Source organism: Melospiza melodia, chromosome 2, assembly GCF_035770615.1.
Source record: "Melospiza melodia melodia isolate bMelMel2 chromosome 2, bMelMel2.pri, whole genome shotgun sequence".
Lineage (NCBI taxonomy): Eukaryota > Metazoa > Chordata > Aves > Passeriformes > Passerellidae > Melospiza > Melospiza melodia.
Window position 1 is genome coordinate 76801719 of NC_086195.1, and position 17394 is coordinate 76819112.

At 33.7% G+C, this 17394-nt stretch overlaps 1 protein-coding gene across 2 annotated transcripts in view; it reads left to right on the forward strand.

Moving 5' to 3' along the window:
• The window catches only part of DYNC2H1 (dynein cytoplasmic 2 heavy chain 1), a 143166-nt gene that overhangs the window by 5189 nt on the left and 120583 nt on the right, over positions 1–17394 (forward strand). For both annotated transcript variants that reach the window (XM_063148920.1, XM_063148921.1), the window contains exons 6-26: positions 211–443; positions 684–818; positions 912–1025; positions 1207–1318; positions 1469–1593; positions 2682–2857; positions 4218–4413; positions 5000–5095; positions 5586–5738; positions 5849–5947; positions 8036–8175; positions 8266–8494; positions 8951–9078; positions 10299–10414; positions 11661–11788; positions 13256–13405; positions 14185–14390; positions 15188–15343; positions 15432–15546; positions 16086–16256; positions 16430–16812. In XM_063148920.1, the coding sequence (XP_063004990.1) occupies positions 211–443; positions 684–818; positions 912–1025; positions 1207–1318; positions 1469–1593; positions 2682–2857; positions 4218–4413; positions 5000–5095; positions 5586–5738; positions 5849–5947; positions 8036–8175; positions 8266–8494; positions 8951–9078; positions 10299–10414; positions 11661–11788; positions 13256–13405; positions 14185–14390; positions 15188–15343; positions 15432–15546; positions 16086–16256; positions 16430–16812 (3361 nt within the window). The remainder of the gene's footprint in view (positions 1–210; positions 444–683; positions 819–911; positions 1026–1206; positions 1319–1468; positions 1594–2681; positions 2858–4217; positions 4414–4999; positions 5096–5585; positions 5739–5848; positions 5948–8035; positions 8176–8265; positions 8495–8950; positions 9079–10298; positions 10415–11660; positions 11789–13255; positions 13406–14184; positions 14391–15187; positions 15344–15431; positions 15547–16085; positions 16257–16429; positions 16813–17394) is intronic.

Here is a 17394-nt window from a genome sequence, read left to right on the forward strand (position 1 = left end):
CATCAGCTTCACATGTTGAACCAACTTCTCTTTACCTTGGAGATATTCAAGAGATTTATTGAATCGGAAACAAAATAATCAGTTATTGCTACATTTCTGTGGTTTCAAGTCAAGACACTACACTATTTTTTTAATGTGATTGGAATGTGGTGTAGCATTAAAGTAATTATTTTAAACATCTTGGTTTTTTAATTTTTTTTTGTCTTCTAGGTGGCTCACTAGGTAGATTTGTTCAGAGAAAATTAGCAGCTTTGAATTTGTGGGAGGATACTTTTCACAGTGTTAAAGAAAATATACAGGCTGGCATCTTGGTTTGTGAGCAGTGGGTGTCAGCTTGTGAATACCTGACTGGACAACTGTGGCAACATTACACTCTGCATCCATGGAAAAATGAGAAATATTCCCCTGAACTGATAGCCAAACTTGGCCAACGTCTTGATGAGGTAGAGGTTTGAATTATACACATTAGTTTCATTGGACACAGAATTAAACAGCATAGTTTCAAATTAAAAAAAGGGAATTAAAGTACTTCCATAGTCTTTTCAGAGTCAGTTAGTATTCTATAATCTGTTTGTCTGAGTCTTTCAAAAGTTTCTTGTAAAAAGGAGAGACATGTGTACTTGTAAATATAAATTTTATGTAAAAATACATTTGTTATATCAAATACTTTCTTTCCCTCATAGGTGCTAACTGTTAGAACTCTTCATGAAAAACTTGTGTTCTTTTTGCCAGCTGGAGAAAAAAATTCTTTACATCTTTCCCATGTGTTTGAACCCTTTGCTGGCCTAAATCCTGTACACTATAATCCTTACACAGAGGTATAATGCTTATTTTTAATTTATTCACATTCTTTCTGTGTCTTTCTGCAATGTATATAGCCCTAAACTAACACATGAACTCATTATCTCTAGCCATTGTGGAGAGCAGCAGTCTCTCAGTATGAAAGAATTATTGCACCAGCGGAACAAAAAATAGCAAGCAAATTGAAGAAATTTATTTCAGAAATTCAGGACAGTCCACTGCAGGTATGGGTAATTCTGTATTCTGAAAATTTTCCTGAAGATCAAGTTATTTAATTCCTAAGTAGTCAGTTTAGGGGATAGGAGTAAGTACTTAGAGCCAAAGACAGCACTACTGGGTGGTATCAGCCTATGTTTAATTTTTTTCCTAAGAAAGTGATAACTTTTAAAAATCTTTATATTCCAGCTTCTTCAAATATTTCAGAAGCATAAGGAACTGATAAAGCATCCAAAAATAAGCAAAGAGTTGCTTTTTGAGAGGGAAACATTGCTGGCAGCACTTCAAGGTTATGTCAAAGGTATTTAATTGCTTTAGTATTTTTGTGCATGCAGGGATCTTTATTTATTTACAGAATTATTCCAGTTTTCCTCATATTTTTATAACTGCAGTAATGATCTAAAGTTGCTCTGTTAGATTTCTGTTCTAATGAATCTTTTGCATGTGTTAGACTATGAGACAGACTTTGGAACTCGATGCCATGGTGTTCCTGGTGATGTTTCTGGACCGCTGTCAGGCAAGAACCTTTCTGAAGTTGTCAATAATATTGTATGGGTACAGCAGCTGGAGCTGAAGGTAACAGATTCTGTTATTGTTTGCACACATTTTTTCATAGAATGTAGAACATGGTATTTGACATTTCTGTGGAGAATTCCACACAGAAAAATGGTGAGCTTCCCAAGAGTTATATAATCAAGGTTCCTTATCAGTGATGCTGCTTGATAAGTTGAATTTTATTGGCAGACCCAGAATGTAGTCTTTTTGTAGTAAATTGAACTGGCTCTTAAAAAAAAAAAAAGAGACTAAAATTCATACAGTAGGTGTTTTTGTTAAATTTTACCCTCCAGTTTGCATTTTAAAATTGTATTTAGGATTCACAGGTACCCAGAATCTGAAATCCTGATCCTCACTTGTTATTACTAACCTTTGTAGTGTCTTCTTGAAATCAAAGAGTAGTACATTTTGAGCTTGTGCTTGCCAGGGAATTTGCAGTAAATGTACAACAATTCTGTTTTAATTTATCTTGTTTCTTAAAGTTTGTATTTATACTTTAGTAGGAAACGTTAAACATTTTTGGACAACACTGACCAGTGAAAACCAAAATGTTTTTTGTGAACATAAGTGCCCTCTACAATAACTCTAGATTTGAATAAGAATAGAAGGTGTTTATCCCAGAATATCTATTAGCCTGATTCAGCTGATTTATGTCAGTTTTATGTCTGCTTTAGGCTGTGCTGAATTTTTTAATTGCTCTCAAATATCCACTGATTGTATTGACTAGGATTTTAATTTGTCCGTTGTAGATACGAAATTCCATTTCAAATACCTTTGAGTATTGTCATGGACTTTATGGATACAACAGAAGACTCATGGGAGATCTGTACCTTTACAGAGACTTAATTGAAGACCAAGTGGGATATCCTGGGGTATCTTAATAGGAGTGGGTGCCATTGTCAGTGTTATTAGTGAACAGCTTATTCAAACCCAATTTACTGTAAAGAGAATTCAGACATTGGGACACAGTTTAGAATTCACTTTTTTTCCATAATCAGCTTTTGAATCCCACTTGGATGTTTTGTAATACTGAGTTTTATTGTGGGGATTTTTCTTTTCTGACTGAATACTGGGAAATTAACCTTCTTTTCTTTGTTATTGTATTTAAGGTGGATGATTCTATTAAGCTGGCAGAGGCTCTTCTGTCTGACTTACCTGGATTTCAAACTTTTCATCAAAGTGCAAATTCTTTTCTGGAACAGCTGAAAGTATATGAGCAAGAACAATTTGATGATTGGTCTAGGAATATCCAGTCAGAATTATCAAATCCCAAGTCAGGACTTTGGTAAATACACTCTTGTTTAAATAATGTTTATTAAATAATGAAATCTGTAGTGTGGTATAATTCATTAGAACTTGACAAAGGAAATAAAAAACTATTACAGGGTTGAGAATGAATGGAGAGACAAAATAGATCAATTTATTTTACTGTCATCATCCTGCCAGTCTTGCTTAGTAAGATGAAGTATATAGGGCAATATTATGAATTATTAATTAATAGCCAATATTGCAGATCAATAGCTAATCTTGGAGTTTTTGTTAGCACCTGGAATGAAAGACATGTTTGGTTTGCTTGTTGTTTTTACTTGTTACCCATTGTAATCTTTATAGTGATAATGCATAGAGACTAAATGAGAATATAGCTCTGATATACAGATAACACATGCAGAGTAACAAATTAATTGTTATGCACAAGAAATTCTGCAGTCTACATAAGGCAGATGAAAGAAGGGTAAGCAGATGAATTTAAACGTCATGAATTTTTTTCCCAAAATAATAAAATTTCTGTATGGGATACTAAAATATATTTTAACAATTCTAGTTGATTGGGTACATATCTTCTGTCTTCAACTCTGAGTGTTGCATAATTCCTCTGAAAAGAATTTGTCCACAGTTACAGGGGATACAGGAGTTTATACTAAGCAAAAGCTTTTATTTTAATGAAAATACTCAAATATATAACAGCCATCTAATTTATTAGTACTATAAAATCTTGTTATTGTGAGATTTTAAAATATGTGAAATGGTTAACTAAAAGAACAAGAAAAGAAGTAGCTCCCTACAAAGGGGAATGCAATGGATATGGGAACTAGAAAAGAGATAAGAAAAAAAGAAAAGAATCAGTAAGGCTGAAGTATTTAAGAAAGGATGGTAGTAGAAGCATTGCTAAAGTAGAGAAAAAAATAGAATAAAGTGTGCAGAAAGGCTGATGTTCTTATGAGCATCTGGCTGAATATACCAAAATTCTCCATTGATACAAGTTCTGGTTCTTAGGATTGGTTGTTTCATTATTTTCTTGCCTCTTTGCAGTGCTGGAGACTGGGGCTGGTAAGGCTCTTGCTTGACAGACTGTGATGGATACAGTGTAATCTAAAATAGTGTCTAGCTGTGAGTTACATGTTAACTATCCTCACAAACCTGAAAAACTTTGTAAGCAAAAATGATCTGTTTTATCTTCATTGGCTTTGAATTAAAGGAAGGGTTACTGGAATAATTTCTGAGTAAATGAAAATGTTAATATGCGTAGAAAAACAAAATAGAATGACATGAAGCTGTTTTGTATAGTTTGTTATATTGTGGTAAAATGCACCTAAGAAAGAATAAATATCAAATTATATTCAGTAATATGTTTGATTTTGGTTCAGTATCCAAGCTAACAGCCCTGTGATGGAGTTGGATCCCATTTCTGGAACATTAAACATACTTTATTCAGATCGTTTGGTGACTCTGCTGAGAGAAGTACGTCAGCTTTCAGCCCTTGGGTTTGCTATACCAGCTAAAATACAGCATCTTGCAAACACTGCACAAAAGTTCTGCAAGCAGGCAGTCATCCTCAAGCAGGTATAAGATTATGCCATAACAACTTCCTGTTCTGACTTCCCTGCTTGAACTTCTCTACAGTGCTGTCTTTTCTGTCTGTGTGGTCAAGCTTTTCATTGTGCTTGTCTGTATGAAAGTGACTTCTTTCTTGAAAAATTAGAAAAACCCATAAAAGAAAACAAAAATGCTTTAAAATTTCAGAATATGTCTTCTTTTGAAATACAATATTAAAGCCATATGAAGTTACTGTATGAATATACAAAAATACGACAAGTAATTAGTTGATTACCCGGTTTTAGTTTCAGTTTTTTATAATTATGGCTAAAGGGAATTCTCATAAAATGTAACAACTTTTCCTCACCATTGCTAGTTTTCAACTGAAAATATATGAGCAAGTATTTTAATGGAAGTATGTTTGGGGTTTTTGGGGGTGGGGGGCCTATTTTTTGGTTGCACTGAATGCCACATATGTTTTTGTTTGGCTTGTATTTCAGTTCAATTTCGCATGAGGTGTCATTGATATCTGGGATACTCCTACAGCTTGGGCAAAGGTGACATGAGACTTTTTATGTTTTCTTTTAAATTTAAGCTCTCCTTTTTTTTACAGGTGGCACATTTCTATAATTCTATTGATCAACAAATGATTTGGAGTCAAAAGCCAATGATGTTACAATCTGCTCTAGCATTTGAACAGATAATTAAGGTGAAACAATTCCCCTATCTTTGTCTTTTTAATTTCAGTGGTATCTGTGCATATTCTGTGCTGCTTTTTTTACATTTATTGCATTGTTATTAAAAAATTATTTCTTGATAAACAGGTGAAGTTGATTAGCAATTATTGTCACATTTTTGGTTTTGATCTATGCAGAACAAAGACCAAGTGAGGCGTTTAAGGTGTTCTCCCATCTTTAGATGTCTGCTTATCTTTGTGGAGCAGCAGTCTCAACATCAGTTGACCTATTTCAAACTCTGTTAGGAGTCTGTCATTAATCCCTCTCCAGTGCACTGGTGTAGCTATAATGCTATGCCCCTACGTGTCTGTGATTTGCCAGATTATCTTGTCTCTATTGCAGCTAGGGAAAGGGAGATCCTCCATTTGTTTTGCTAGGAATAAAACAATTTTTGTTATATTATCACTTCTGGATGTTGGTTGATAGACTGTCATTAAATGTTACAAATGTGTGTTTTTAAAGCATCCAAAATCAGGTCCTGGAGGAAAAGCTCAAATAACATGGGATAATCCCAGAGAACTAGAGGCTTATATCCAAAAACTCCAACGTGCTGCTGAACGGATTTCCACTGAAAATAGAAAACTAAGAAAGTGGCACACGAACTTCATACAAAAGGTATATTTTCCCGATGAAATTAAGTAATGTCTGTCATAGCATACCTTAACCTTTCTTTAATTTACATGACGGATAAGTATGTTTATTATCCCTTAAAATTCTTTTAACAGGTCATATCCCTTATGAATATTGATCTACTGCGGCAGCAGCAGCGTTGGAAAGATGGACTTCAGGAGCTCAGAACTGGTTTTGCCAGCCTCGAGTCACAGGCAGGGTTTGATTTTCCTACTGCAAACTGCGAACATTTGACTTTTCAACAGTAATCAAGATTTAAGACTCAAACATAGCATGATTGAATTAATTCTGATTAAAGAGTTACTAGTTGTCTTAGGAAAACATCTGTGTCCTAGTTAATGCCAGACGTGAGATAAAATTACAGATGAGGAGGACGGAGATAATTTTATTTTGTCATACTAGCAATGGGAGAAGAACTTTTGGTCAATGACAGGTGTTAGATGAGGAAATGGGGAAAACCTTGGGTAATGTAAATCAGTTGTGTCTGAGCCATTAATGCAAATTAAAATCAAGAAATTGGTACAGATAATGAGTGATCCACACACAGAATAAAACAAATGTATAAAATTTGCAATTAAAATGCATTTCTGCCTGAAATAATGAGAAAAACATATTTTTATTTGTTCACTTATCGACTGACAACTTTTAAGCAGAATCACAGAATCCTTAAGGTTGGAAAAGACCCTTAGTGTCATTAAGATGATAATGATTTTGATTAAAAATATCATATTACCAAGGAAGCTATTTTGAGTTATTATTCAAGCCAGTTTAGTTTTTCCTATAGCCTTCAGCAATCAAAGGACTATATTCCTAGATGGATATGTTGTTCTTATGCTTTATAATGCAAATTACTTCCATTGGTATTTGCTAGTCAAATAAATGTAGTGTCTTTACAGTATTTTACTTCTAATTTTGGTTTTATTCTCCCAAGATAATATAAAAAATAATCTGGATTGGTTTCTTTTCAAGTTTAATTTGCAGATTTTTATCTTTAAGTTGGTATATTTTATGAAAAGAATCTAGATTTCCTTTAGGATCTGTTTGAAAATTATTTTGATATTATGAAATGTTTTTAGATGGAAAATTACCTAAACTGTTTTCAGTCACTCTTCAAAAATCTTTGACTAGATGTGATTCCAAGAATTATAAGATGGTGTAGTCTTAATGCTGTTGTCATCAATGTGTTACATATTTCTTTAAAAACCCTGTTATAATTGTTTTAAGGCTTAATTAAGACAACTTCAGGTTATCTTAATCTTTAGAATCTTGGAAGAGCTCCTATAGGCAGCTTTGAATTGTAGGACGGACCTTAACTGTATAGCTTCCTGCAGCAAACCTGGACTGCCTCCAAAGCCCTGCCTGAAAATCTCCAATTAAACAAAATAACCTTTTAACCTGGGAGGAGTTTCTAGCTTATTTCCTAGCTTCTGTTGTCCTTCTGCAAATTCCTCCATGATATGCAAATGACCATTTAGCTCCATTGGTCAAGGTGCTAATAATGCCAAGGTAATGGGTTTGATCCCTGTATGGACAATTCACTTAAGAGATTGATTTGATGATCCTTGTGGGACCCTTCCAGCTCAGAATATTCTATGATTTACAGAACTTGACTGTATGATAAGGCTTTCCATGTTCTTACAGTCCAGTGTAGCAGATTTCGATGAAAAACTGAATTCTTTGAAGTAGAATTTTACAATAATCTATTAGTTAACATTGTTCTGTGGAAACACACAAGAATTTTTATTAATTATATTTAAAAGGTAGCTTACATATTATAAGAAAATAGGAGGTGTGATACAGGTTTAAGTCTCATATTCAGCCAGCTCTTTATGTTATTTCCAGTGGAGTCCTGTGCATTTTAGAGTAACCCTGAAGAACGTTCTGGTTAAACCAATGGGTGATGAATATCAGTGAAATTCCTATGTTGATTTACCACAGAGACTGTTTGATGTGGATATTTTTTTAATTCCTATATTAATTTGAAATAAATGCAATAAATGCAATAACTGGTCACAAAATCAAAAACTCATATCTTGAGTTAGAAGGGGCCCACAAGGACCAACTCCCTGCTCCTCACAGGACTATCTAAAACTAAACATTGTGACTTAAGTATGTTGTCCACATGGTCCTTAAACTCTGTCCAGCTTGGTGCCATGACCTGGTCTGTGCCAGCTGTGTGATTACTGAATTTTAATAAGATCCCGGTCTTTGGATTTTATACTGTATAAGTTTCATCTTATGGTTTGAGGAATAAAATAAAAATAAACATTGTTAAATTTTAGGGTTTCAAATCGAGTGATATGAAAGCTTGGAGACAACACTGGAATCATCAACTTTACAAAGCTCTGGAGCATCAGTATCAAATGGGCTTAGAAGCACTCAATGAGAATTTACCAGAGATAATTATTGATCTGACATTCAAGTAAGATTTTTTTTTTTTTCTTAAAAGAAAATATTCGGGCACATATTACATTAAGATACTAGTTTTTCTGTTATTTGTTTCACTTTTTAGGCAAGGTCGCTTGCAATTCAGACCTCCTTTTGAAGAAGTGCGAGCTAGATATTACAGAGAAATGAAGAGATTCATCTCTATTCCAAATCAGTTTAGGGGAGTAAGTGAGGCAGAAGATGAGTCTATATTCACTGTTATGACTGAAAGAAATGCAAATGGATTTCTGACCGCTTTCAGCAAAGCAGAGGATTTGTTCAGAAGGCTGACAGATGTTTCTAATCAATTCAAGGTATTTTCCATAGTAGACCTACTCATACCTTTTTTCACTTAGATTTGTATCATTTTATGCTTTGGACATTCTAGAAGTAGTTGAGCAATGACATTTGTGAATTGTTCTTTTCTTCAAGGCATGTAAGCGAAAGCTTAGCGAGTCCATCCTTGTCAAGCCAACCACTGAAGTACATGCCTGACTTGAATTATATCTATAGTTCCTTTTGAATACACTGTATAATAGCTGACTTTTCACTCTTTCTGTTTTGAATTGCCTTAGATGTGTGAACATGTCAAACTGTTTTTTACCTCCTGATTTTTGCACTAGGAAAATGTACAGATAATTGAAGAAGCACAAAGGTTAAAGAGAATGTAACTTGAAAACCTTATTAGAGTATTTTAATGTTATTGAGAAACTGTTTTTTAATCTGGAAAATATTTCTTTTCCATGGAATAAAAAAATAATGTTGGAAAGGAATGGGTCGTAATTGGCCAAGTAGATATGGAACATTTGGTGAAGACACACCTTTCTAGCAAACAGGACTGGGAAAAAAATTTCAAGGCATTAAAAGTGAGAGGGAAAGAAGCAGAACGTCTTCCAAGGTATAGTGTAACTCTATTCTTTTGTTTGAATATTGTATTCTATCAGGTATTTTAAAGGTAGTGAAATAGAGATGAAGATATAGATCAAGTGTTTAAAATGTGGATGTAGTTTTTAAGTGTTTAGATTTCGATTTTTCATTTTTATTTTTAGATACTCTCTTTTATTTGTGTCACCTTCTCTGAAAACTAATTACTTCTTCTTGATATAATGGGAAACTTCCTCAGAATTCAGGGCTATTACTGAAATATTCCAAAACATAGTATTTTAACAAATATTTTAGCTAAGTCCTGTACATGTGAAATATATGTGGGAGTTAGATGCAGGCATAGCAAATGTTTGTCTTGGAGTAATTCCTGTAATGAAACATTTGATCACCTCTTACAACTTGTAGTTTAAAATACGGTAGGGTAGGCTTTTATTCCTATGTATATTCTCACAAACCGATTGTACTGTATGGTTAGAGTTCTAAAGTAAAACTGGTAGGAATCATGTTTAGAGCAAGGAGAAAGATGTGACATTCCAGGCTGGAGAAGTAGAACTTGTGGGTAGTGATACTCTGAATAGTAAAGATTTCCATGAGTTCGTGGACAAACTGAGGTATATAGAAGAGAAGCTGGCTGATGTGCCTTATAGGCAGAAGCAACATGTTGCTAAGAAATCCATGAGGTGAAAAGATTAGTGTTGAGGGAGGATAGTCAGGAAGATATCAAGTAAGGTAGACCTTTTGCTTAGTGTTCTTTGGGTATCTACTTATGGTCACTGATATATTAGATATGGGGCCTTGAAATGATTCTCTATGGCTTGTCTTCAGTTCTTATTGCTGTTGAAGGCTGAGTTAGTGAACTGTAATGGAAATCAGAGAATTAAAGACAAGAATATACAAATAATGAATGTGTTTTTCTTTTGAGTATGGTAATAGCCTTTCAGAATTTTATGGCACTGGTAATATAAAATCAAGCCATTTTCTAACTATTTGGAGAAGCAGAGCATTGGACCTCAGTCCCCATAAAACTGAAAGTAAAATGTATAATTGTTGTAAAAATTTCAATACTATGGCTTAATTTCCCAAGAAGCTATGACTTTCACTTGTAGAATTATAAGGGAAATTTCTCATTAAACTATGAAGTTGGGGTAAACTATACTTGTACATAGATCTAGAGATACTAACAACTAAGTATGCTACTGAATATTGGCTGTCTTTTAATCTCTTTTTTTGAAGCACGATCAGAATAGATTGTTTAACTGTGAATTGCAACCCTGTGAAAACTGTGATTGATGACTTCATCCAGAAGTTGTATGACATTCTAGTTGTTTCTTTGAGAAAATCTATTCAAGGTAAATAATATCAATGAACAGTATTTTTGTTTTGTTTGTTTCTGTTGTACTTGGGCACATTTGTGTTAATGTATATACTTTTTTATAAAAATATTTTACTTTCAGGCAGAGTGAACTGCAGAAGTCACAATACAGAGAAAATAATCTGTTACAGCTGTGTATTCCTCAATATTACTTTTTCACTACAGATGTAGCCTAGGACCCTTTGATGTCCATTGTGTATCTTTCCTGTTTTCTTGTTTGGGCCACCTCTCTTACAGATGTAAAAGAATACATATGGATATTGTCTTGCTTGTTTCTTTTATCTGAAGAAAAATTTTGTTTCTTCAGAGAAGAAAATTTAGTTAATGTTTGAGAGAGGAAAATTTCCTAGATGTTTGAGAAGGTGTCATAAAATGTAATAAAAATGCTATTAGATTTTTCTTTTACAAATTGAAATACTTCATGAGCAGTCTACAATAATCTGGACTTACTCCATAGAATTGCATGTCAAAACTGTTAAAGCTGTGTTGAAGAATACAAAACATTTCCCTGTTTTGGGTGATTAACCTATATATGGAACAGCAGGACAGAGTGGAATAAAGCATAGACGATGAGGAATAACAGTGCTTTGTGCTTTAAATCTAATGGTTGTCACAGGAAACATAAAAGAGGGATTGTGCAAGAAAGTGAATTATTTCATAGCTGAAAGGTGAATCTTTCCTGGAAGATTTCCTGGAGCTGTACAGCTGCTTTCTCAGTATCAAAAGAGATTTACCTTGTTAGGTAAATACAACATTATAGCTTATGCAGGCATTGGTTCGTGAATCTTTTCAATATGTAAAGCAGGGTGGCTTTGGTTAGTTAGCCTCTTTAAAAGACCCAAACCAAAATAAATAGAAAAAAACCCAAAGAACCCAAAACCAATTTATATGTGTTTACCCAAAAAAAATAAAAAAAGACTTTTACAACCTTTGAAAGTATATAAATAAATGCCTCACTTATTTATGTTTAATGTTCAGAAGGAGCTCTGATACTTATGGTCTAAATCATACACTGGACACAGTGGATTACATTTGGAAAGCTACTTGTAAACACAAATGTACAGTTTTGGTTCAGGTAGTAGACAAGATTGGAGTCTGCAATTTTTAAATAAATACTTTGCATACTTACGACTAATGCTGTATCCTTGTGCATTTGTCTGACTTGGATATTTAAAACTAGAAATATTCTCTCCATGGTAACTTTGTTTTCCATCTTTATGTAGCTCACCTCTGTGATGTTTCTACATTTCTCACTGATGCCATGGAAACACTAGTGATTAGGCCCCAGACTGTAGAGGAAGTAGCAGAAGACAATTTAAAATATTTAAGCCTACATGAACGAAAAGAGGGGGTAAGAGACTATTTTATTCTATCCAGAGCAACAGCTATAAAACTGTAATTTCTTTCTAGTATGGAAACTTAAATTTAAAAACAACTAGTAAAGATCATGCTCAGGTCACATAGGGCAATAGTCCATGTAGCACAGTAATTTGTGTCCAGCAGTGGAGTGATAAAATCAGGGTATCTTTTTTGATACTTTTTACTTCTAACCTTCAACCTGAACCTTGTTGAGTTTTATGTGGTTCCTGAGCATATAATAACACAGTGGATTTCTTTTCCACAGCCTTACCTTGTCTTCTCTTGAGAGCAAACATATGTTTGACATCCAAAATATACTCTGGTAAAGTGTAGATCAATTACCCATTACTTGTAGAACCCCTCTTTTTATTTTTTTCCAACTGGCATCTGTTAACTTCATGCCATTTATGTCTTATATTGGAAGAGATATGGACCAAACAGTTCCTATTCTTCCTTTTCATGGCACATGTCTGTATTCTACTTTGTTGTGTCTAGTATCAGCAATCTCTGTTGCAGATTGAATAGTGTTAGTTATTCTCATCTTTTCTTATGCATAAGCCCACTCATAACTTTGATTATCCTTGTTGCCTTTTGATAAGTCTTTTCTTTCTATTTCATTTTTCTGTGTGACCAACAGATTTTTTAAATCTTTTAAGATCTGAATAAACCATGGATTTACATGATGAAATTGTAATATTACCTCTTATTATCTTTTTGGTCTCTGTGACTCATAATATTAGTTTTGCTTCGTACTCCTTAGATTTAGCTCACATTTTGGTAAAACTAGCTGTCACAGGCCTAAGATAGCAGTCAAGTGCAGTTTTTATCTTAGAACTCAGCTTGTACATGTGAAATTTATTTTTCCACATTTCTGTCACTTCATGGTTATCTAGTTTAATTTTGCTTGTCACTATTATCATCAGTTATTATTTCTTATGCATTCATTCTGTAGTTCTTCTCAGGTGAAGTATTTTAATGCCTGAAATAACATACTATCATTAGTAAACTTAATAATCTCACAGACTGGTCTTCTTTTCCAATTCTTTTATAAGCATTTTGAGCAGTCCAGAACATTTACTAAGAGCAAAATGACCTGCATGCCAGCCAAAGCCAGCAAACATATGCAGAGATTTATCACATTCTGTTGCGCTGCTGCTCTTCTTCAATTTAACTGAATTGATCTCTTCAATCTATAAGGTGGCACTTACCTCTTTCATAGTTAACATTCACTTCTGTATATCTCATGTTAGGATCAAGGTTTAGAATTTCTCTAAATACTTCAGATATTATTTTTTTCAAATATTTTAATATTATTCTATAAGCAATATTAAAAAAACCAGCTGTATATAAGCTTGTTATCTGTGCATACAGAATTGGTGATTCATATGTATTTGATTTAGGTAAACAGAATTTGCTGAATTTTTACATGCATACTTACTTCTGATCTTTCTGATTTTAGATTTTTCTTCTGTTTCAAGAGGCTGAAGATAAAAACAAACTTCTGCGAACTGTGGCTGGTGCAGGTTTGGACAGTATCAGTAACCTAAGAGCTACATGGGATAAATTTGAATTAATGATGGAAAGCCACCAGCTTATGATTGCTGAACAGGTAGCAATGAAAGCTTAAAGTTTTACTTGAAAATGTTGAAATTATTTTGAGTATGTCTGGAACAATACTTTTTTCTTAGATTAAATACATAAATATTGTCAGTTCAATAATAACATGGGCATTATTGAGTTGAGGGAGAGCTGTCTGAGGAAGAATGCTTAGACTCTTAAGCACTAACTGTTAACTCTGAAGCAGTAACTAGGGGAAACTTTCGTTGAACTGATGCTAAAATAAATGTTCTATTGTTGTAGTTCTGTTTCAAAACAACTTTCTCGTGACAGAAATGGCTTCATAAATGCAATGGTTAACAGAGGAAAAGAGGATAACAGCTTAAATATAGCATTTCCATTTCTTTATCATGATTTTAGTATTGAAGCTTTTTATTTTCTTTTCACTTAACTTTGCTAACCTATGCACAGTCCTGTAATTCCAGTCCATAGGCAAACTACTTAACTCATTTGAAGTTCTGCTGAAGAAATTAATTTGCCATACATGTAGCATTTTTTCTATATGCTATAAGAGGCAAGGCTAAGTAGGTAGCATAGGGTGAGTGAATAGGTCTCAAGTACTAACATGATAAAAACAGTAGTGCCCCTTTTAAAAGAAAAAGAGTGAGGAGAATAAAGTTGAACTCTTTCTTCAGGTATTTTACAAGAAGTTGTTTGAGTTTGATTTTTGATCAAGTAGTCATTATCAAGTTTTGAAGTTGATGCATAGATTTTGATCATAGTTGTAGATAGAAACCATTAAGGAATGTAATTATGCCTATTGCTTTGCAGATGGAAGTGATGAAAGGAAATGTGCTTTCACGTGTCAATATATATCTTCAAGATCTTGAAAAATTCAAAGCTCGCTGGGATCAGCTAAAGCCAAGTGATGATGTAATTGAAACAGGTGGTCAGGATGTACTCGAACAAAGTGCTCAGATGATAAAGGAAAAAAAAAAAGAATTTGATGAACTTAAAATCATGAAAGAAAAACTCATGTATGTGTGTTTATTTCCCTGTATATCTTATTCACTAATGTATTGATCTTTTACAGCAATAGTATCTCAGAAAATGTTCACTAATTTTTATCACAACAGATGTTGCAAATAATTTAATTTGTATTACATGTTTTTCATTAGCTTTTCAGGGTCCTTTTTGTTGGTTTTACATAACATGAATTTCTTAAGCTAAGTTTTTCTAGATGTTTTTTGCATAAATATATTGAGAAGTCTCTTGAGGTCTTGCAAAAGGAAGTTTGTACCCCAAAGGCTTAATTCTGACTTTTGAAATTCTCACTAAGAGAAGATTTGGGATCTTGTAACTTAAGTGGAGAGGAGCTCACCTCTCCCAGTAGGTGTCTGTGCTCATTATTGCAGATCTTGAAGATAAGGTTTTCTATTTAACTTCTTACCTTGGCATGTAAATGATGGCAAATAAAATTAGCATATTCTTTTTACCACCAGGAAGAAATGATCAATTCAAAAATATTTTAATTCCAGCTTGGATTTTGAGGGAACAAATCAATTCAACTTTCTCATAAATAAAAAATAAATGAAAGTTTATGGAAAATGATAGTGATTATGGGAGAAGGTTATTGTGTGAAAGAGTTATCACTCATATTTCTTCATTATTTTTATTCAAGAAGGGGATTATAAGGAAAGTGCAGTTGGCAGCAATATTCTTCAATAAAACTAATGACTTTTCTTAAAAAAGTATGATGATTTTTGTGTGGTACCATTTCTTAACCCATAAAAGTACAGTGGAATATGCATAATGCAATGATCTTTTTATGCAGTGAAGAATGCCGTCATTTTAAGTTGGAGGAGCCTGACTTATCATTGTCAGAAGCTGTAAGTCAAGATATTCAGAGTTGTGCAGATGTCTGGGCACTGTATGAAGAGTTTTATCAAGGTTTCCAGGAAAAAGCCAAAGAAGACTGGATTACTTTTAGGTAACATCTTGTTACTTTATTTTTAATGGGCATACAGGTGTGGTTGTAGTACTGTGTTGTTATGACCTTTTTATGTTTGATTCTGCAGAAGTAAGATATACCTATTTGAAGAATTTTTGTTTAACTGGCATGACAGACTGAGGAAGATGAAAGAACATACTGTAATGACAGTAAAGTTGCAAAAAGAAGTGGACAAATACAAAGTAAGATGCTAATTACCCTGTTCAAGGCCAGGTTGGGTGGTGCTTTGAGCAACCTGGTCTAGTGGAAGGTGTTCCTGCCCACAGCAGGGGGGTTGGAACCACGTCATCTCTAAAGTCACTTTCAACCCAAATAATTCTGTGATTCTATGAATTTCAAAAAGTCCTGTGAAACAAAAAGTGTTTTGATATTATTGGGTAATGTACTCCATTCTATACCTCATTGTTAATTTCTTACTATAAAACCATGTTAATATTTAACAAAATGTCTTCTGATAGTGTTTTGAACATTTCACTTAATTTTGGGAACTTTTAGTTCTCTACAGTAAACAGAGTGGTCATTACAGCTTACATAGACACAGATTTACAGTGAGTTGTCTTCAGAATCATACTCCCAAACTTTAAATTCAGGAACTGGAAAAATTGTACTTCAGTTTAAGAATTTAAATTTTATTTTTATTTGAATGGCATGTCACTCTGTAATCAAAGAGATGCAATTTTCCTAACACCTAGATGGTTTTACCTGTGTGTTTTTTCTATAGATGATAATTCCACTCCTAAAATATGTAAGAGGAGAACATCTTTCTCCAGACCATTGGTTGGATCTCTTTCGTCTTCTGGGTCTTCCCCGAGGCACTACACTTGAGGGGTTGCTATTTGGAGATCTATTAAAAGTGACAGATGCCATTATTGAAAATGCAATGGAGCTTAAGGTATGAATAATATTAAATACAGGATCAATATTTATTTTATGGCTTACTTTATGTGGTATATGTTTTTCCATATTTTAAATACTGTAGAAGTAGAATTTGTGTTATATTTTTGAATGGAGAGTTTATTGCAAGCTCTGTAGTTTCATATAAGATCTATTCTTGCTTTTAAATAGGATTTGAATTGTCGAGCTCAAGGTGAAATCACAATCAGAGAAGCATTACGTGAGCTTGAACTCTGGGGAGTTGGAGCTGTCTTCGTGTTAACAGATTATGAAGATAGCCAAGGCAAGACTATCAGGCTTATTAAAGACTGGAAGGATACAGTCAATCAAGTTGGAGATCATCGCTGCCTTCTGCAATCTCTTAAGGACTCCCCGTATTACAAAGGTTTTGAAGATAAAGTGTCCATCTGGGAAAAAAAGCTAGCTGACTTGGATGAGTACCTGCAGAATTTAAACCAAATTCAAAGGAAATGGGTCTATTTGGAACCCATATTTGGTCGTGGAGCTCTCCCCAAAGAACAAGCTCGTTTTAACAGAGTTGATGAAAACTTTAGGTTAGTGTTTTGGAATGCAACTTACCTTTTGTAGTATCTTTTGACATGTAGTCTGGAACATTCTTCATAGTGAAAATATATGGAACAATTGGCATATGTATGAACAAAAAGGTCGGTGGCAGGAAGATATATATTCAGAATTCAGAAGATATATATGTGTGATGGCAACATATATTTGAATAAAAGTAGTAATGTTTTCATTTAATGGGGAACATGTGAAGAAGGGAATCTTGAGAGGTATCAAAGATTGTGAGCAAGGCAGGCAAACACAAGGTTAGTCTTAGCAGCAGAAGTAGAGGGGATGGAATTGTTTTTTCAAGAATCATGTTGAAGAATATCACTTTGTTCACTAAGAAAGTGACACAGTTTTGGAGGAAACAGATGGTTTATTTGTTCCAAACAAATAAAAAGATAAAAAAGGGAGTAGGTTTTAGAAATGTGGAAAAATATGTACCATTATCTGTCTTGGCTTGAGTTGAAATAACTTAAATGGAAATAAAAGTCAAAAAATTAAGTTATCTTGGTTCTGGGTAGAGAAATTTTAGCAGGAAATTGTTCTTAAATTACATTGGAGAGACGTTG